At 39.5% G+C, this 21,417-nt stretch overlaps 1 protein-coding gene and 1 pseudogene across 2 annotated transcripts; one reads left to right on the forward strand and one right to left on the reverse strand.

Moving 5' to 3' along the window:
• Positions 1-1,442: 1,442 nt before the first annotated feature.
• On the forward strand, positions 1,443-6,048 carry LOC149847225 (vesicle-associated membrane protein 714-like; annotated as a pseudogene). The gene is made up of 4 exons (XR_016430364.1): positions 1,443-1,806; positions 4,227-4,417; positions 4,829-4,992; positions 5,639-6,048. The product of XR_016430364.1 is annotated as a vesicle-associated membrane protein 714-like (transcript).
• An 8,978-nt stretch (positions 6,049-15,026) lies between these two features.
• On the reverse strand, positions 15,027-20,850 carry LOC149847226 (casparian strip membrane protein 1-like). The gene is made up of 3 exons (XM_089998347.1): positions 20,582-20,850; positions 18,806-18,932; positions 15,027-15,338 (listed from the first exon to the last, which is right to left on the reverse strand). Exons 1-3 carry the CDS (start codon positions 20,848-20,850, stop codon positions 15,117-15,119), a joined length of 618 nt encoding a protein of 205 aa, XP_089854473.1. The 3' UTR covers positions 15,027-15,116.
• Positions 20,851-21,417: the final 567 nt, after the last annotated feature.

Below are 21,417 nucleotides of genomic sequence, written 5' to 3' on the forward strand. Positions count from 1 at the left end.
CACCCCCGCCTCCATCCTCGTTTGTCCTCCATCCCCAGTCCAAACGGGTGCGAGGCGGGGTGGAACCCAATTTCCCCTTAGTCTATAATCATCCCTTAAAGGATTGGGGATGGGGCAGGGCGGGGCTTGGCAGGAATTGGAATGGGGACAGGGTGAGGTGAGAAAAAAATGTAAGCCCATCCCTGCCTCCATCTTGCACGAGGATAGATTTTAACCTTCATCCCTGCCTCCATCTCTGTTTCACGCCCTTCATCCCCACCTCCATCCCTGTTTCACGCCCTTCATCCCCGATCCAAATGGGGTGAGGCAGGGCGAAGCCCCGTTGTCCCTAGGTCCACTGCCATCCCTACTTACAGAGGACCATTTTGTAAAATCTGAATAAGGTCATAACTGATTTGAAAAAACTAAGAAAAATGTCTTTTCTACCCACTTGAGATCCACCTGATTGATGCCTGGAGGCAGGTAGCAGAGAGAGAGAGAGAGAGAGAGAGAGAGAGAGAGAGAGAGAGAGAGAGAAGTGAGATGCAACTTAGGGCATTAAAAAAGAGATACCTGAGAGTAGGGGTGTCAAGGGGTCGGGTTTACCTGGACTCGACCCAGACCAAACCTTATAGGGTCCGGGTTTGATAATAAATAACAAGACCTGATTAAGACCCGGATCCGGACCTGAAGGTCTGATTAATACATGGACCCAGGTATAGTTTGTGAAATTTTATACCAAACTCGGGCCTGGCCCGAGTTTCAATTAAGACTTACAAATTGTCAATGTAAAAATGATAAAAACATTATTTTACCGAGTATGGTTTGGGTCTGATCTATGCAATTCTTATCGGGTCTAGGTATAGTTTCTCTTATAATGAACCCGATTAGACTCGAGTCCGAACCCGATACCATACTCGAAAATCAAGTCCAAGTATGGTTCAAAGTTTGACCAAACCTGACTCATTGACACCCCTCCCTGAGAGCCACTGGATAGAAGCAGGAACGAGGTATAACATAGAGGAGGGTTAGGGTGAGAGGGTTGTGTAAGACGTGAGAATAGAGATAGTAATGTAACCAAGGGTAGGATCATTATTTTAAATGACATTTAACTATGGTTATTACCTAACAGTGGTTAAGATGACAGCATCCTAAAGGAGGACGGTTTTGCAAAATGGCAAGAAATACGGGTACGGATTTGGAAAAATGAAAAAGTCCAGGATTAATTTGAAATGGTCCAAAAAGCCCTTTTATTTATTCGGATATAAAAAGCCCTTTTATTTATTCGGATATTTTTTCTGAGAAAATCTATATTTGTCAACATATCGCGTGATTTTGCCTTACCGATAATTTCCCGAGAACAGCGTTTGTGACTACCATACGATTCTTCACGTTAACTATTTCCGAGACCCTAAAAATGGTTTTAAAACCCTCGTGCAGTGTCAGGTGCGCCGTTCATCCATCGGCTGATTTTTTTTTCTCTTCAATATTCTCTCTCTTCTTCCCGACCTCTGCAAATCTCGCGATGAGATCGTCGTCGTCTTGATCTCCCTCCTGTCCGATCTGATTGAGAGGGACTCTCTCTCTCTCGGTCGCTCTATCGATCGGAAATGACGATCCTCTACGCGGTGGTGGCAAGGGGGAACGTGGTGCTGTCGGAGTTTAGCGCGGTGACCGGGAACGCGGGGGCGGTCTCTCGGAAGATCATGGAGAATCTGCCGTCGGAGGCCGACTCCAGACTATGCTTCTCTCAGGATTGCTACATCTTCCACATCCTCAGATCCGGCGGCCTCACCTTCCTCTGCATGGCCAACGACACGTTTGGCAGTGAGTTATCCGACCGATCGCGTCTCTTTCTCGCGTCTAAATCCGTCGAACCACCATGAAACGAGTGAATGATTCTGTTTCCTCCTTTCGGAGTATTATTTGTGATTTTATTTTTGCAATTGAGAAGGTCGGAGCTTGATTTTGTGGTTCCTTCTGTTGAATTCGTTTTTACGTTGTTTTCTTTTGAGATCATAGTTTATGCATCACAGCAAGGTGTTTCTTTGTTTTCTTTCATTGGAGAAAAGGGACTTCCTTTTATTGAATTCTTGATTTCCTTAAAAGATAGATACCTCTTGCTCTTTGATGTTTCCTTTCTGACATTTAGTATTTCTGTTGTGGATTTCTTGGTAATTGACCCTTTCCTGTGGTTCTGTAGGTTGCTTTTAGTATTCGCAAAGTTTAGTTCTTAGTGAATCTGGCTATCTTTTCTTTAGATCAGAAATTTTTCTACTGGAATTATATGTAATCACTTGTTTTCATTTGTTAGTTTCTTGGGATTTGGGGTTCTGGTTGTTCAACATCGATGATTAGGAAGACGTGCTTGTTTCTGTTGTTCCTTAGCTCTTTTCTGCGTACATAGTTCGCATGAGCGAAGCTTGCGAGGACAGTTATCAGATACTTGATTTCTCATATTTATCCTTGTTATTATTCATAAGGTGCAGAGGTCTTCATCACAGAACTTTGACAAGAACAGTATCACTTCGTACTTATGCAACAGTTGTTGAGATGATGTTATCGTGAAAATGGTGTATGTTTTCTGTGATTTCCTCTCTTGGACGAATTGAATGAGTGTTCAAGGGCCTTACTCATGTCAGGATGAGTTGGTTTCAAGTAGTGTGATTTTCTGTAAGTTGCAAACTGACAAACGACTAGGTAAACTTCGTTCACTCTGATATTATGGATGGAGAGAGCCTATCCTATTGTGCAGTTTCATGAAGTTTTGAGGTGGGAAGAATCTGATTCAGGTAGACAGTCGATTCTGTATTCTAATAATTTCTTCAATGGACTTCAGTTAGACGGGTATGCCCACAACATTCATGGTGATGAAGACGACAGTGAAGATGATGGCTACCAATGCTGCTGCTATACTTGGAGATCCTTGGTCTCTTTGTGGTTTCTCTTTTGTCCTTGTCAAAAGATTTTGCAGAAAAGGACAAAAAAGAAAAGGGGCACGTATAACAGTTAATATAACATGCATACATGTACATGCATCCATGCTTCTAAGCACTTTGGGAGCAGAAAGATGTCTCCTTTGAAATCCATATGTTTGTTACCATTGAGAAATAGGCACTAAGGTGGTATTTGATTTTATTTGACTGCAAGCTAAGGTTTCAAAATTTCTATTATCCTTCCAGGAAAAGTGAAGAGCTGAAAGGAGTTTCAGATCATAATGTGATTCACAATGACTACTGAGTAGATAGTTTAATAAAAGCTGAAGTTTAGAAGGTTTACATCCTCCTATGAGGAAGCCTGATATAGTAGTCCTTATGAGGTGGATGATTCTGTAGGGACTGTGAACTGAACCAGAATGACTACTGAATTTGGGTTGCCCAATGGTGAACTATGTGGAAATTGATAGACCTAGACAAAAATCAAGCAAAATATTATGAATCATGTTGAGTTTATTAAAATACTGTGCTATTCTGTTCTTGTTAACACTTATATTATAGACTTCACTCAGTTATGTTGAGTTGTCTCTCATGTTCTTTCAACATGATGGCTTCCAATCCATTTCTTTTTCCTAAAAGTTGTTTTAACTAAAAGACTCTTCCTTTAAAGAAATGCAAATGTTTTCTTGGCACTCTCAGCAATTTCCCTCAATCTTAGCATTTGCTGTGTTATGAATTGTGATTCTTCTGTAACCAGCATGGAGTAGGCAATCCATAATGGCCTTAATTAATTAAAATAGATTATTTTTTAAAAAGAATTGCTGAGAAAATTATCATAGATCAAAATGAAGCTAGCTGTATGGCACCCAGAGAGACATTCCACTGGGGTCAGCATCATTTCACAACTTGAGGGAGAAAGCATGAAAACAATGATATGTGGAGACTGAAGATGGATATCAATCCAGAGCACTCTTAAGGTTCTTGTACGTCCTTTTTTGCTGCCCTTGTTTCCATGATTTTCATCCTTTTCTATATACTGTTACATGACATCTTGTCTGCCAAGGTGAAAACTGGAAAAAGATAAATTGCAACTGGAAATGATTTAGCAATTATAAATATACCAAACATGATTTTATTTTTGTTCTATGTGTTGGATGCTTACCTATGTATTTAGGTGCCAGTGGATATTGTTCATTCAATCTTCATTTAACATAAGGTAAGAAATGATGATTGTTCCTTTGTTCTTTTGCTGGGATGAATAATGCTCTATTTTTATCTTGTAGTTTTTTTTACTTTGATGGTTTATCTCAGGGCGTATTCCATTTGCATATTTGGAGGACATCCGTATGAGATTCTTGAAAAATTATGGCCAGGTAGCTCATTCAGCTCTAGCATATGCAATGAATGATGAGTTTTCTAGGGTCCTACATCAACAGATGGAATTCTTTTCTAGTAACCCAAGTGCAGATACTCTCAACCGTGTACGAGATGAAGTTGGTGAGGCAAGTATTTCTTGGCATTTTTTTTATCATGAAATTTTTTGATGAAACATTTACTCAATGATATTCTAGACGAACCCAAGTGCACCCTTAGGTTGGCCCTGGAAAAGAAGTAACTGCCTTCTTTTCCAGATTCAGAAATCGTGGCTTCATGGTCACTAGCAGCTGAAATGACATTATTTTTTTTGTTAATTCTGCAATGTGCTTAGTTTGGTTTTATGTTTTCTTTTTTTCTCAACTGTTCATTTGTGCTGATTTTATTTTCCAAGTTGGTTCATCCAATTTTTTTCCCTTCAAGTTGGACATATTATGCCCATATTTACTCTTGCTCAAGACATGCTGTTTTGTTATCCATATAAATTTTGGCATGTCTATATCTAGAGTTGGTGGATTGACTATCATGCATTTGCTCAGATACATACTATTATGGTGGAAAACATAGAGAAGGTTCTTGAGAGAGGTGATCGAATAGAACTTCTTGTTGATAAAACGGCAACAATGCAAGACGGTGCTTTTCATTTCAAGAAGCAGTCTCGACGTCTTCGCCATGCTCTGTGGATGAAGAATGTCAAGCTTTTGTAAGTACCGAGAGTGATTCTTTTTGTGTAGAATAATAATAAAATACTTGTTGGATTGCGAGGTTGTCAGGAAGCCACTAAAGGGTCCCATGTGAAAATATGAATTGTGCAAATTGTATGTGGCATGCTGCTTTATAGCAAGCTCGATTGTGTTTGGCATTATGGCATACTATCTCTGGGGAATCCCTGAAATGGCATAAAAAATCTGGTACTTAGCTTGGAAATAGGAGGACTTATAGGAGCCCCATGTCTGATTTAGTGCCAGTCTCAGCTGACTGAGCTGCATCTGTTAGAATTTGAAATTAATTGCTAAGTAGGCTGATTCTAGTTTGGTTGTGGACTTCTACATATTCAAGTAGACTTCTATGGGCTCGAGTTGGTTATTTTTTCCTTTTTAGATTCAGCCATTTATAACCATCCTTAAAGGGATGTTTTCAACTTAGGCAAATTGGTTTTCGCCTGTAGCTTGATTCTGGTTGCCCGGATTTCAAAATGCCAGAGGGTTGGGGAAACAGAATTGAACTGTAATTTCCCTTTGGAAGAGCTTGGCCGCAGCTATGTCATTTGAATTTTATTGCATCACTTGAACTTGGTCCATCTAGCAGCAGTAGTCACATGAAACTCTTTTATGTTCTTTGTGTTGCAGGGCCTCTCTGACTTGTGTGATAGTGGTGTTGGTGTACATAATCATTGCTGCCATCTGTGGGGGCTTACACTAAAGTCATGTCGGTCTTGATTGTATATTTGTCTTTATGAAGTCCCAATGGTAAATGCTTTCATATTCTACATCGTCAAGTGGAACCACCATTTCAGTCATTTGCCGATAGCTTATGTGAAGGGAGTGCTTAAAAATGCTGTACTTGCCTCCACAGGCTTTTTTGATGGTTTTTGCCAGAAAAAAGTGTGCATTTCTAGTTTTGGGGAATCAAATCTGCTGCAAATGTATTTTTTGGCTGCTTGATGTAAATGTGGGGTTCTTTTGTATATTGCAAGTAGAACATTTTGTTGCTTCGACTAATTGCTTTTATAAAAGTGCCATAAAATGCAAATTTTATTTTCCTTTGGTTTGTTTTAAGATTATTAAGTAGTTGTGTTTATTCAATATGTCACGTGGACAACTTTTTACATTTATAACAAATTTTAGTTGTTTGACCAATGTTCCCTTGGAGGAATTATTGAATAAAACCTTCAAATCCTAATTTTCTTTTTGTTAGGGTATGAGGTACCCTTGTTTGATCTCATCCATAGTCACAAATATCAGCCTCGGCTATATTTAGGTGAAGCAAAATCTTTATTTTCTTGGGATTTAAAAAATAAAACAAAACATTGAAAAATAAGGATTTTTAGAGAATAGTTTTTTAAAAGGTCTTGATAGTTTGATGACAGTCAAGATGATTTAAAAAGATTATCAAAGACATTTCAAAACCTATTCACTAAAACCCCAAATTCTCCGATTTCTAAGTTAGTTCAGTTATGATATTATGACAATATAATATTACTATAAGAATGCCATATATATAAATTACTGTTTTTTTTCAAAATATCACAAGAATTTTCTTTTAAAACCATCTCACCAAAAGCTACTAAATGAGCCAAACGAAACGAACACTCCCGCTCGGGATCAAACATTCGATTTGTTATATGTCGAGTATGAAGTTTGTTACAGTTGTTCTGATGTAGCATGCAATCACATGACACAAAATTTGTGCATTAGGCACCTGATCGCTCTCCATTAGGGGTGGCAATCGGGTTGGGTTGGTGGATCGATCCGACGGGTTGGTGGGTCAGCATACCTCAACCCGAACCTGACCCGTTTACTAAATGGGTCGGTTGTGGCAAACACGAACTGCCAACCCGTTTAATAAACGGGTTGGGTTGGCGGGTTGGCGAACGGGTTGGGTTGGCGGGTTGGCGAACGGGTTGGCCCACCCGCCTAACCCGTTTATTAAACGGGTTAGCCGGGTTGGTATACTGTTATCGTCGCAAAATTTTCCCCCGTCTTTCCTTCCTTGCGGAAGGGAGAGGAAAATGCTTTCGCGATTCAAACTTGACCGAATTTTGGAAATTTGTTTTGAAATACTCGCCTCCGTTTTGAAAATTGCGGGAAAATCTATGGGATGGGGCTCGACCTGTCGGTACGAGGTTCGACCGTTCCTGCCGCCTTTAACAGGAGTAATCGAACCAAAGACCAAAATTGTGCTTGACTCAGTAAAGTTATCGAAATCGTGTTCTGTCCTAAATGCACAGAGAATTCAGGCATGTGCTATGAAATTTTGGTAAAATGCAAGTTGGGAAATATGATGCATGCTTAGAAAATGCTTTTTGGAGTTGGAAAAAATCTTTCTCAGGAAAAGGATGAACCTCGATTCCTCAGGAAACTCTGATGAAAAGTTTTGAAATCTCGAGAAAGTTTATAAAGTTTTGGGAAAATCATGAATGGATGAAAATCCTGAGAAAATGGAAAGAATTCTTGAGAAAAGGGTAAACATTTGAAGGGAAATGCTTGTCAGGAAAAGGTTCAAGTTTTTGAAAGCTTTCTTTGGAAAATGGTTGAGATTCATTGGAAAATTCTTTGGAGAGGGAGAATTGAAATTCGGGAAACTGAAATCCTGAGAATCTTAGCCTTGAAATACTTGGAAATCGATTTTGATCTTTGAGAAAGATGAGAGACTTCTTTTGAAAATCCTGAGAAAATAACCTTTTCCGTGGAAAACTGTGGAAGAACTTGACTTGGGAAAATTGCTTTTGAAAAATTCTCAGAGTTTCTTGAGAAATCGATTTCTTGAGAATGAAATTTTCTTAAGAAAGTCACGAGAAAACCAATGATTTCATGATACAAATGATATGAATGAATGCATTTTGAAAGGATTTTTTGGAAAAATGTGTATTAAGCCAAAATAAATCCTTCACATATTCTCACTGTGGCCATGAATATGTTCAGAGTTTAATTGATTTAATGCACAATATTTTGCAAAATTGAAAATATGAGGTGCATTTTTGAAGATAGCCTAAGAGTGTAGGCTCAATGTGACTGGTAGAAAGATGATGGATCTGGGTCTCGTCCATACTCCGACTAGGGCCGTAAATATGGATTCCACCAAGTTCATCAACTCTCTAAGAGTTGGTGCACGTGCCATTCGTGTACATCCACAGTGAATTTTGAAATAAAATGCATGAATCACATAATCAGGATATTGCATGAATTCAAACTATATGATATGCATCCTAGTCTAAGCAGAAAATTAAATCTCTTATTCCAAAATTTACATTATTACATCACTAAATAAATGAAATAAAAGGAAATTGCAGACTTCAGTTCCTTCTTTTGAATGTCCCTGCCAAACTTGAAATGGGGTTAGCTCAAATATGTGGGTTTTTCCAAGATTTTCCAATAATATTTTGAAATTATTGGACTTAATTGGATATAAACCCTATTTTAATGCTTTCTTGATATTTGAAATGATATAAATGCAAGAAATTCAGTAGAAAATAGTTTGAAATTCGAAATTATGGTCAAAATGACAAAAATACCCCTAATATTGAGGTTATACCTTTAAAATCAGGGGTTTTGAAGGAAATTTTGGTAAAAATTGAGATTTTAAAATTCGAATTGAAACAAATGATGATGAAATGAATGATGAGACATGATAACTTGATGCTAAACACCTTAGGACTGTAAAATCAGAATTTGACATTTTGCAATTCATCCAAAATAATGAATTTCACTTGTTTTTCGCTTGGATCCGGGTCCCGCGGGGCCCTGTTTTGATGATACGGCTAAACTGAGCATCAAACGAATTCCAAATGCTGTCAAATTCAGTATGGAGAATCTACCTATTCTGATAAATAGCCTAGAATGCTAAAACTCACGAAATGACATGATTTAGATGCTAAAATTTAAAGAAAATCCTAAAAAGGGCGAATTTCGCCTACGGACCCGAACCAAATGCAACACTTAATGCAGTAATATGAGAATTCCACCATAGAAACATCTGAGATTTTGCAGACTGCTAAATAACATGAAAATAAACAATTTTGTCTTTTACAACTCTGGAATTTGAACTACGGTGAGTTCAGAAATAGGGATTTGTTTTTGACGGATGTAAAATCACTCTGTTCTGATATAAAATTGCATAAAAAATAGCATTCGACCATGGAAATTTCTGATATTTAACAGAGAAACTAATGACACACACAGGAACAACTTTCATGTTTATGATTTTGGCATTTGATCAACCAAAACAGAGATAAAAATATGACTTTTCATGCCTAAATCAACAGAGCAGATAAATATCATAAAACAGAAGACTGACAAGAAAAATACGAAACTGATAGTAAAACTGTTCTAAAAATCATAAGCTTTCATATGAAAACAGAGGACATCTCGAACATGACATTAATTTTTTACAGATTTGGATTTGGAGCAATAGCCAAAGAGAACCCATCGCCTTAAGTCAATCCAAAATTTCAGAGACCCAAATAAGGCTCTGACTCGTGTCCCGAACTCTTGGATTTTTGTCAGACATCAAAAAAACTCTTAAAACTCTGAGAAAATCATATTAAATACTAGACATCATCCCAAGTTCAGGACATATTTTGGATCGAAAATCGGATCTCATATGAAAGAGATCTCGATTTTACAAATCGAAAGTACATTTTCAAAATGTATCTCGGGTAACAGAACCCGACCTACCATTTCGAACATTTACTGCAGTAAATAAATTCAAATCATTCCAAATTTTTGGCAGATTTTTAGGGACACCTAGAAACGCGTACTGTGATTGTTTTGACATTTTTAAAGAAAAATAAATGCATATAATGACAAGTGGACTGACTGACAAAAACAGGAAATTACAGAAACGAAGCAGAATTGAAACAAAGGCTAAAAAAAATCTAATTAATTCCTAAAATATACTAAATCAACGAAATTAAATATGAACTAAATCTAATTAATGCATGAATGTTAAAATCATCAAGAAAGCATAATTTTACTTTTAATATATGTTGTTTTATGAGAATAGCTCGATCCATCATTCGGATGAGCTCTTTCTTCAAAATGAAAGGGCAAATCAAGACAAAGGCATTATTTCGATAAAACCAATTAGAATAGAGGTGCACCTTGTATTCTTTTGCAGCTTTGGAACTCCTAAAATGAACGGCTACCAACGGCTTCTTTCGTCCTTCGACCCGGGCTTCCGAAGGTTCACAAAAATCGATCCACGTGCCTAGATCGAGTTGGAATTGATGCGAGCAAGCTTGGTACTTCGATGCACCCTCTCAATTAAGCCCAAAGGAGGCGTGAATTCAGAACATCAAAATCGTGTAGTAGGCACTCAGAGTGAAAATGCTAAATCCAAAAGGAGCTCCCCTCGGCTGGGCGTGGGGCCTTGTATTTATAGAAATTTTTTAAAAATTTTGAAATCCAAAGAGGCTTAATCTGAGCCCTCCATGTGGCTCCATCTCAGGGCATGCCATTTTGATTTTTGAGAAAATAAAAATGAGAATTTTGTGGGTGAGACACCTCAGCAGGGGATTTTTTTGAAAATTTTCAAAATGTAGCTTGATTTTCTCTGCAGGAGTCTCCCAAATGGCGCCACCTCAGAGGGTGCTACCTGGGGTTTGAAATTCAAAGTTTGCTTTTTGCAGGGAGCCCTCATGTGGCGCCACCTCATGGTGGGCTACTTTTATTTTAAATAAAATAAAAATAAAAAATGAAGCCAAGTGGGACCTCTGAAATGACGCCACCTCAAAAGGTGTTTGAGATTTGAATTTAGAAGCAATAGGAGCATGCCATGTGGCTCCACATCAGAGTGGCTCTTGACACGTGTCAGAAGAACAGAGCAGTGGGCTCAGAAGGTGCCACCTCAGAGGAGTTTGAGTTCTACTTTTTCTGATGAAAGGAGATCTGAACATGTGGCAGTCCAGGATGGTTTCATACCTGACAAGTGTCAGCTTGCTAGAGGAGGTTATTCAGATGGCGCCACCTCAGAGAAGAAATTTGAAATGCAAATGAGGTTGGCTCTAAAGGAATGGAGGGTGGACATGTGGCGCCTCCTCTGGGAGATCCTGCAGTGACATGTGGCAAGAGGGAGGAAAAGGAGGGAAAGGGACACATGGCACCATCTCAAAAAATGAATTTAGGGAGGAGACTTTAGGATTTGCACCACCTCAGCCTAGAGTTTGAATATTTGAATTGTTGTTTTTTCTGAAGAAGGCCAGGAAACGACATCTGTCATTTGCTTTTTCTGAGAAGAGCAGAGAATGACATGTGTCATTTGCTTTTTCTGAGAAAAGCAGAGAATGACATGTATCCTCTACTTTTTCTGAAGGAAGCTAGAAATGTCATGTGTCACTTGCTTTTATGAGAAAGACAGAAGGTGACATGTGTCAGTCTGCTTTTCCTAAGGAAAGGAGAGAGTGACATGTGTCACTTGCACGAGGCATAATTCAAATGGTGCCACCTCAGGAGAGATAAGCTTTACTTTTTCTGAACAGGACAATACATGACACTTGGTGTCTCATGGTGACTTGGGAATGACACATGGCACAAGGGGAAGATGGTGGACATGTGGCGCCATCTTAAAGAGGCCTCACACTGACACTTGGCAAAGAGATGGAAAGATATATAAAATGACATGTGGCGCCACCCCTAGGTGAACCCCACACTGACACATGGCAGAGCAATGGAAGGAGAGAGAAAAAGGTCCAGTGGCGCCAATCCAGGGACAAGGCTCCTATATTTTTGGGTTTTTCAAAATTCAGGTTTTTCAAAAGAAAAGCCTATGTGACACCACCTCAATGTGGGTCCCACATTGAGGTGGTGTGAAATAAGGACAAGACAGTAAATCCTTTTTTTGGAATTTTCATAAAATCTAGACTAATTGGCAAAACAGAAATTTTGAAAAGAGTTGGCCCCTGTAGGGCGATTTTGTAAAAGGAAGATATTTGAAATTGTCAAAAAGGAAAAATCTGAGATAAGGTGGCTGAAATCCATATTGAAAACTATCCAGATCGTTTTCCTGAGAAAATATTTTGAAATTCAGAGTCCTGGGGGTAAAATGGGAAGAATTGATAATTTTGAAGATCCAGGGTTTTGAAATTGATTTTAAAAAGAGTTGAAATTCTAATATGGATTGAAAAATTTGAAATCGAGAGTTCTGGATCTCGAAATGACATGTTGTGCAGTGCAGTGATATGAAATGCTTATACAATGCCATGCAAAGACATGTTTCCTGAAATGCCCTTCTGAAGTAGGATTTTAAAATTTTGCAGTTTGAAGATGTTTCTGAACGTAAATATAGAAATTTTGAGGCTCAGAAATGAAATTTTAAACTTCCTACAAGGTTCAATCTCAGAAAATGACCATTTTGCCCTTCGACTGGTTGGTAGAGATGTGAGGAAGGTGAATGAAAATTTGGGGTGTTTACACATACCCCTAACACGAACCCGACCCCTTTAATAAACTGGTTAGGCGGGTCAACCCGTTTATTAAACGAGTTCGTTTTTTGCCAAACCCAAATCCGCCTAAGAGGCGGTCGTGTCAGGTTTTGCCACCCCTACTCTCCATCAGGCTTTGGGCCCCACAACTGACAGGCATGTCCCCCATGATGGAGGGTGATCAGGTGTTTAATGCACAATTATCTGTGCAATCATTCACATGCTAATGTGGACACACGGTGGGCAAGGCCTTCTAATGAATGAAAAGCATTGGTTGCCGTCAATGTAATTTTTCCCCAATGGGGCCTTCGCTTGTCTGGCAGGAGCAGTTAGTGCACGCCACTTTGGGAGGTTGCAAGTTAGAATCCCAATGGCATATGGTTGTATAACTGGTAAGGGTCCGCCTAACCCCAGTTTTCTCTGTAAAAAAAAAAAATTGTTTTCACAATTAAAGCGACAAGTCGTGTGAATGTAGCTTGTTATTAACGCCACTCAAGAAGGTTGGACGTGATGGATATCATTCATCTAAAAAATAAACGACACCCATCAAACAATTCAAAAGGCTCATTGTGAACCGTCCACTTTTAGGTGCAGTGCAGGTCTCTTCCATGTGCAAGAAGTATGTTGTCATCCATGATGTTTGAAACTGTGGCATTCACCACCATCTTTGCTGTAGGCGGTAACCTATGTTAGAAAAACACGGGCAGATAAGTGCACTTAATTTGTAAACGTGATACTGATTCAGCAAAATTTTGAAAACTATGAGACATATATATATATATATATATATATATATATATATATAATGATGCCTTATGAGGCACACACTTGTTTGTATAGATCTAGCCACCCAATGGTGAATTTAACCATAAATATGTGTTTAACATAGTTTATTGTATATGTTACAAGGTTTTATCATGTTTAATACTCCATAAGATTCAATTTTTAGAATGGTGAAAAATCAATGGCTTAAAATTCATGAAAATAAGGGTGGTTATGTTTAATACTCCATAAGATTCAATTTTTAGAATGGTGAAAAATCAATGGCTTACAATTCATGAAAATAAGGGTGGTTTAAAAATGCTATATAACATCCTATTTTAGCCAACTTTAACACATGAAAATAGTAAATAGAAAATGATGAATATTGTCCAGAGGTTAGATTTATGTAAATCAAGTATATATACGACGGTTTTGTACCATAATACCATACAGTGGTACACACTCTTGTTTGCATGGATCTAGCCACCAAATGATAAATAGAATGACACCAATGTATTTATCATGGTTTATTTACTATGTTAGAAGGTTTTGTCATATCTAATGCACAATAAGATTCTATTTTGAGAAGGTCAAAGTCAATAGCTCACAATTCATGAAAATATGTTTTTTTATAAAATGACATTACAGATGCATTCAACATGGCCTATTTGCTAGAAAGCGATACTTGGATTATGTTTTTAGATGAAAAATGTAAATCTTTCTAGCATAAATATTTATAAAAATTATAAACCATCAATTTTCAAACCTTATAAAAACCTACCCACATGTTGGAATTAGATGATTCAAGAGTGCTTTCCTATAAAATTAAGCAAGTAGAACACGTGTATGGTCAGATTTAAGAAAAACATGAAAAAATCCTTCATAGGCCCCGTAAGTTGGCAGTAGACATGGATTAGAGTAGGCAGCTAGCACTCTCTCTCTCTCTATATATATGCATTGATTTTTTGGTGTAATATGCATCATTGATTTTTTTTGTTCAGATAAAAATACATCCAAACATGAAAATGCTTAAACTAATACATGTTTTCTACTAAATAAAACATAGTGATTACATTTATGCATTTAGATTAAGTAAAAAGTACATGTAAATATAATTTTTTAAGGGGTCTGGGATGGTTTGTGAAATAATGGTCTGAAACCTACACATTACTCTCTCTCTCTCTCTTTATATATATATATATATATATATATATATATATATATATATATATATATATATATATATATATATATATATATATATATATATATATATATACAAAGAGAGAGAGAGAGAGAAAGAGAGAGAGAGAGAGACTATAACCATCAACATTACAAAAAAAGTTCAACCAACATTGAGCTCTCTAGAAACACAGAAAAGCCCCAGACATGCCTAGGAGCCCAGAAAACAAAAATAAAAAACAAAAGATACAGTAAACTGACAAGATTCAGCCTGGATCAGGGGTGGGCTCAAATTGCGCTGAAGATCTGGGAGGCTAATGCGCAGAATGACGTATACGTCTGCCAAAATACAGTTTACTAATTTATTGCAAACTGTCGAAACTTGCCGAAAAATAGCATTGTTGAGGTTCGAGAGAGAGACAAAGAGAGAGAGAGCTTTCAAAGTTGGTTTAGTTAGTTTGAGCCTAATATGACACCAGTTAGGAGGACTAACCATCACTGTGTGTTATTGAATAAACATAGGAGCAGAGTAAGCAACAATGACATCAAATATAGGAACACAAATTGCCATTATTTTTTTAGTGCTGTCATTCAACTTTGCATATCAATATATTTAACATGAGAATGTCTGTTTGTAAACCAGGCTTCAATAACAGAGATAAGAAGACTCTCCAATAGTGGACATGGACGCACAAACTTGTAGAAAAAGCACCAAAGACGTCTAACATGAATGGAGGACAAACTCAATGATTATTGAGAGCTACGTCTGACAACAGAACCAAGAAGATGAAGATGACCACAGCAATGAAGGCAGCAACAGTGGCGCCGCTAACGCGTTGGCAGAAGTCGTCAAACTGTTGACAGATGGCGAGCCAGTTAGCACTCGAGTTCCCATTGTGAGCCAAGTATACAATAGATGCAGAAGCAGAAGCAGAAGCAGCAGCAGTTGTTAGAGCAACCATTATCTGCACAGGAGTCCCATCTTCATCCTCTTTAACATAAGCTCACAATCTCAGTTTGTGTTCATTCATTGAGAACAGTTGTGGTCATACTTTATATAACCAATCGTTGGTTATATTCAATCTCCACCGCACATCTCACTTGCAAACCGCGAGATATGTGAGGGTGGGATCCAGGCACACCTGCATCAAGTGAGATACGCCGTGGTGATGGAATATAGCGGTATACAATACCACGGTAAATTTCATGCACTAACATAACAAATCTGATGTTGTCATTGGAACACCTCCGGTTAGGTGTGCCTTTACCCAGCCCATGGTAAGCACAAATCTCATGATACGACATATGATGGGGATATTAATCATCCTAATGTTGATCCCATCCATCTAACCAATGGCTAAGATTAATCCATATTCTCATTCAAATGTGGACTAATCCTAGTCGTCCAGATGCATCAGTTGGACGGCTAGGACCAACATAGATTCTCTGGCTATCATATATCAGAGGATAGGATCTTTTCGAGTATGAGCTTCATGTGAACTGGTAACAGCGGCGTGGTTTGCTACCTTTAAAAAAAGGGGTGTGCTTTTGAAAGGCCGATCATGTTGGAAGAGCTAGGATCAAGTGCCATCACATGGCACACGTTGAAGTGTGCCACTACACCTGATGCCCTCTAGCTTTGGCTGACAGTCTGTCAGTTGTGGGGGCGCAAAAGTAGATGGAGGGCAGCCAGGTGCAGATGCACATTCAAAGTGTGCAATGTGGAGTTTTTAAAATTTTAATCAATAAATTAAAAACTATTTTTTGATATTTTAACATCGAAAACACATTTTTACTGAAAACCATTGAACATATTAAAATAATGATCATCCTTTGTCATTATCTGAGCATGTCTGCTCGTGTCATTGGGGACACACACACACAAAATGGCGTGTCTATGTGCCATAGTTTGGAAAATAGTGGTGTACTTTGATAACTTCTTATCGTGTTAAATACGAAGCAGGTTATATGTTCCCCCACCGAACAGGGCCGGTAGCTCCATCTCATGTTCGGGGGTTCCCAAAGAGCACCACGTATTTAAGCCTCTGCATCTCGTATCCCCATGTTTGTCAGCATTAATTAGAATTAGAGTTTGATGCGATTGCAAAGACTTAAGTACCCTCTCCTTCATTGGTGCTAAAAAAAATATTGATTCTAGAAAAAGAGTGATTGTACAGACTTAAGTGCCCCAAAGATGATTATTTAAGACCCAGTCTCTGCACTGCAGGATTATCCGAGAAAGAAATCTCTCCTGGAGGAGGCCATGAACATCAACCCTCTCACTCTCTCTCTCTCTTCTCTTTCTGCTTCTGTGCACATCCAGCAGAAGATCCTACATTGCTCCATCAAGCACCGACTGATCTGCACATTGACTGTTGTGGAGCCTGATTTAGAGTTTTTACCCTTACAGGAGGAGGGTTTGGGGGCTCCTCCCAGTGTGGGTAGCATCATTCAACTGAATGAGTTGTAGATCCTGATTCAGAGTTTTTACCCTTACAGGAGAGGTGTCTGGGGGCTCCTCCTAGCGTAGGTAGCATCATTCAACTTGAAGAGTTGTGGAGTCTGATTCAGAGTTTTTACCTTTACAGAAGGGGGGTCTGAGGGCTCCTCCCAGCGTATGTAGCATCATTCAACTTGATGAGTTGTGGAGCTTGATTTAGAGTTTTTGCCCTTATAGGAGGAGGGTTTGGGGGCTCCTCCCAGCGTGGATAGCATCGTTCAACTTGATTCGTTGTGGAGACTGATTCAGAGTTTTTGCCCTTATAGAAGGGGGGTTTGGTGGCTCCTCCCAGCGGGGGTAACATCGTTCAACTTGATGAGTTGTGGAGCCTGATTTAGAGTTTTTGCCCTTACAGGAGGGGGGTCCGGGGGCTCCCCCCCGGCACGGGTTCCGGGTGTCGTGGTCAAAAAATGCATAGGGTGTCGTGGTGAGAAAGACATATGTTTGTTCTAAGCAAGGTTGGAAGAAATCAATGGAAAATCCAACAAGGAGCATGCCAGAATCAAGATGTGGATGTCAAGCGAGAATGGTGTTGTGCAACTCAAATAACACAGAATAATAGAGGTCTGGTTTTTAGTTAAAATAGGGAACTAAATGACAATAGAAATCGCTGAAAATTTATAGGAATAAACTAGACTCAATAACAAAGACACCATTTTTTACAGATTTGGAATATGACCTTCGGTTAGGGAGATATGGCCCTGACAAGTTTGTCCTAATTCGGGTAGCGATTTACAATGATTTGCTTACTGAATAACACTACAAATCGCTATAGTGATTTGTGGAAGACACTACAAATCGCTATAGTGAGATCCAACAACACTATAAATCGTTGTGGGGCTCGTTGGAAACCTAAAAACACTATAAATCGCTATAGTGATTTGTACAAGAACTACAAATCACTGTTGAAAAGCCGGATAACACTATAAATCGTTGTAGGGCTCGTTGGAGATCCAAAAATACTACAAATCGCTGTAGGAAAGCCCGATAATACTACAAATCGTTGTTGGGGATCTGCGCCGGGGGGGGGGGGGGAGCCCCCAGACCCTCCTCCTATAAGGGCAAAAACTCTAAATCAGGCTTCACAACTCATCAAGTTGAATGATGTTACCCACGCTGGGAAGAGCCCCCAAACCCCCTCCTGTAAAGGCAAAAACTATGAATAAGGCTCCACAACTCATCAAGTTGAACGATGCTACAGTCAATGTGCAGGTCAGTCGGTGTTTGATAGAGCAATATAGGATCGTCTGTTGGATGTGCACAGAAGTAGAGAGAAAAGGGAGAGAGAGTGAGAGGGTTGATGTTCATGGCCTTCTTCAGGGGAACTCTTTGTCTTCCTTGATTTCTTCTCTAGAGAGAAAGGGGAGAGAGAGTGAGAGGGTTGATGTTCATGGCCTTCTTCAGGGGAACTCTTTGTCTTCCTTGATTTCTTCTCTAGAGAGAAAGGGGGTTTTACAGTGTTTTACGGAGAAGGAAGAATAAGAAGATGATGATGAAAAGTTCAAACAGACATTTTTGATGGCTTAGGTTTGTTTCGTAGGATGACCATCGGATCGCCGGCTCACCATCAGATCGCCGGCTCACCATCGTTTCGTCGGATCACCATCGGCGAAACGATTAAGGTTCGTTTCGCTATGTAGACTTTGAAGAGTCAACATCATGACCGATTTTCTGGATGGAGGACCTGTTTGTCCTTTTTTGAATTGTTTATTTTTTTTGAATAAAGGGCATTTTTGTCATTTTCTCAAACCATCGTTTTATGAGAAGAATAGCAAGAAAGGGTACTTAAGTCTTTGCAACTACACCAGACTCCAATGCTAAGTGATGTCAACATACACAGGAATACGAGCCTCATGTGCTTGTATACGTGGTGCTCATTCAGACCCCCGAACACAGACGTGGGATTCAGTGAATCATCGGGGGAGAACATACACCACCCTCAAATATGAGGAGCATGAGCCTTGGGGCAGCTGCATGGGGACGAACCATACCGACAATTGAGAAGGGGAGGGACAAAACGATGTACCCACATACTATGCCGTTTGCAACCACAAAAAACCTGCCATATGATACAACCACCGAATGATACCGCTCGAGTCTCAACATGCACAATCAATTTTGAAATGACCAATTTGCTCTTATTATGGGTTTGGACTCACTGGGTCGGACATCTGACCCATCAGGGTGCACTTGAACCAGGGATGTTAAGGAATCGGGTTTTATCCGATATCTGACCAAATTCAATTCCATTTAGTTGTGTTTGGTAAGCCAAAGCCATATTTGATTACAATCGGATGTGGATATGGTTTTGATTTTTCTGCTATCCAATCTAACAAATATCCAAATTTGATGGATATTTGAATCCATTTACATGTAAAAAGTGGATCTGGTATGAGCTTTTCATCATCCAAATCCAAATTGGAATCAACATCTGATTAGTTGCATATGGTATTCGACACATCCGATCCAAATCCAAACCATTTACATCTCTAACTTGAACGGGCTAAATGTCGCATACTCTAGGTTCGGGCTCAGGTTATGCTGGGTCAAGAAAATGGTGACCGAAAATTGTCGCACATAACTTTAAAAATATTTAAAATATTTTTATTAAAAAAATCATACAAAATACTCGGGTCAGGTTGGATGTCTGATTAAAAATCATAGTTCAGAGTCCACCTGCATATTATTTGGGTCGACCCAATTTTTGGCTCGCGTCTTTACGCTCATACCTGATAAAATGGGTCCAGGTCGGGCCGAATAGCTGACACGGAACAGACTCATTGACAGCCTTAGTTAGATCAGGTCCAATCATCAGATTCCCTAACCTTAATCCAGCTCTAGATCCAACTGGCATGAGCTGGATCAAAATCACACGGTTCAGTTTTGTCTCCAGGTCAGATTCCCAAAAGTAATCCAGTTAATTTCAAACCTAACCTGATCCAGACTTGCATTTCCCTGAGAACAGTCAAATTGTTTCGGTACTAGAGATGCAAATGGGCTCTAAAGGATCAAACCGGATCCTGGTTCAAGTGGGGTTGGGATCTTTAATTGGGCTCATGCAGTAAGCTCATTAGACCCACCAGGTAGGCTCTTTCTCAGACACTGATTTCAAATTCAGGCATACGTCCGACCCATTGGCAGCCTCAATAGGTACCAACTTGGTCCCACCCCCTTGAATAGGTCTCAATTGGGTGGTCTTGGATTCAACTTTAGACCACTATAACTTGGTGTTTAATAATAATAATAATAATAATAATAACAACAACAACAACAATAATAATAAAGAAAATATGACATGGAACTTTACTCAACTTGAGACAAGTAGGAGTCCTATGATGGTTTGAATTAGCCAGAGTTGCAGCGAATCCAAACCTACTTGGCTCAACTTCAGTCATAGGAATCCTGTTCAAGGCTCGATTGACTTAGCCCAACTTAGCCAAAACTCGACTCACTTCAGATATAGGAGCCCGGTTCTGGACTTGCTTGACTTAGCCAAAACTTTACTCGACTTCATAAATAGGAATCCTCCGGACCCATTTGACTTAGCCAAACTTTAGACAAAGATGCCGAGTCCATGCAAATTTGACTCAACTTCAGACACACAGGCGCCCTTGTGCTGGACTTGTTTGGCTTAGCCAAGGTTGTGGCAAGCCCATGCAAATTAGACTCGACTTGAATTCACATGCAAGCTAAGGCAGAGAGGCTCACGTGAAAGTTGGAAAATCATCGTAACTCGCTTCAAATTGGAAGAACTGGGTGAAGAAAGGTAGGGTCTGGTCAGTGGTTCCCATGGTGATGGCTGCCGCAAGAGCGGCAGCAAGCGCAAACAAACGAACAATGAAGTCGACTGCAGCGATCCCCCGGCTCACTCCTCTTGCGATACCCCTTGCCCCGACCGCAGCTCCAAGTCTTCCTTTCTCTACTGCGCTGGTCTCGGTGACCTCTATTGAGCTGGATGGGCCTTCACCATTCTTCATCTTGACTATGTTGGTTGGGCTTGACACAGTCAAAATGATGCAGCTGGAGTTCTTAGGAGTAGTCTCAAAGAAGATAACCTGAGTTCAATTCCAGACCTCAATGACTACAGTCATTGTTTGGTCTTAAATAAAGCATATAGTCTGAGATTAAAGATAATAAACTAATGGAGTTGTTAATTCCATAATGAAATGTTAGGTCAAGTGCAAGGCTAAGGATTAGGCAAAAGGAGGAGTTGTTGTCAACTTCTCCACCTTTCTAAGTTGTAAGGTCCCCACCCCTACTTTCCACAATTTTGGCAACCATGTTATTACAAGACCAATAAAGCCATATTACGTTTTTTTCTTTAAATATTAACATGAAGAAACCACCGTTATGGTTTGGACCTAGGGATGGGAGTGGACTGGGGCGGGGGTGGGGGAGAAGGTCTCCACCCCGCTCTGTCTCCAAATCCGGACCTCCATCCCCGCACGGGTTTGAATTTTAACCCCCATCCCCGTTTTATGTCCTCCATCCCGGTCCAAATAGGGCGAGGCGGGGCGGGGCCCCGTTTTCCCCCATCCATTACC

The sequence above is a fragment of the Nuphar pumila genome, chromosome 2, assembly GCF_984573655.1.
Source record: "Nuphar pumila chromosome 2, dmNupPumi1.hap1.1, whole genome shotgun sequence".
Lineage (NCBI taxonomy): Eukaryota > Viridiplantae > Streptophyta > Magnoliopsida > Nymphaeales > Nymphaeaceae > Nuphar > Nuphar pumila.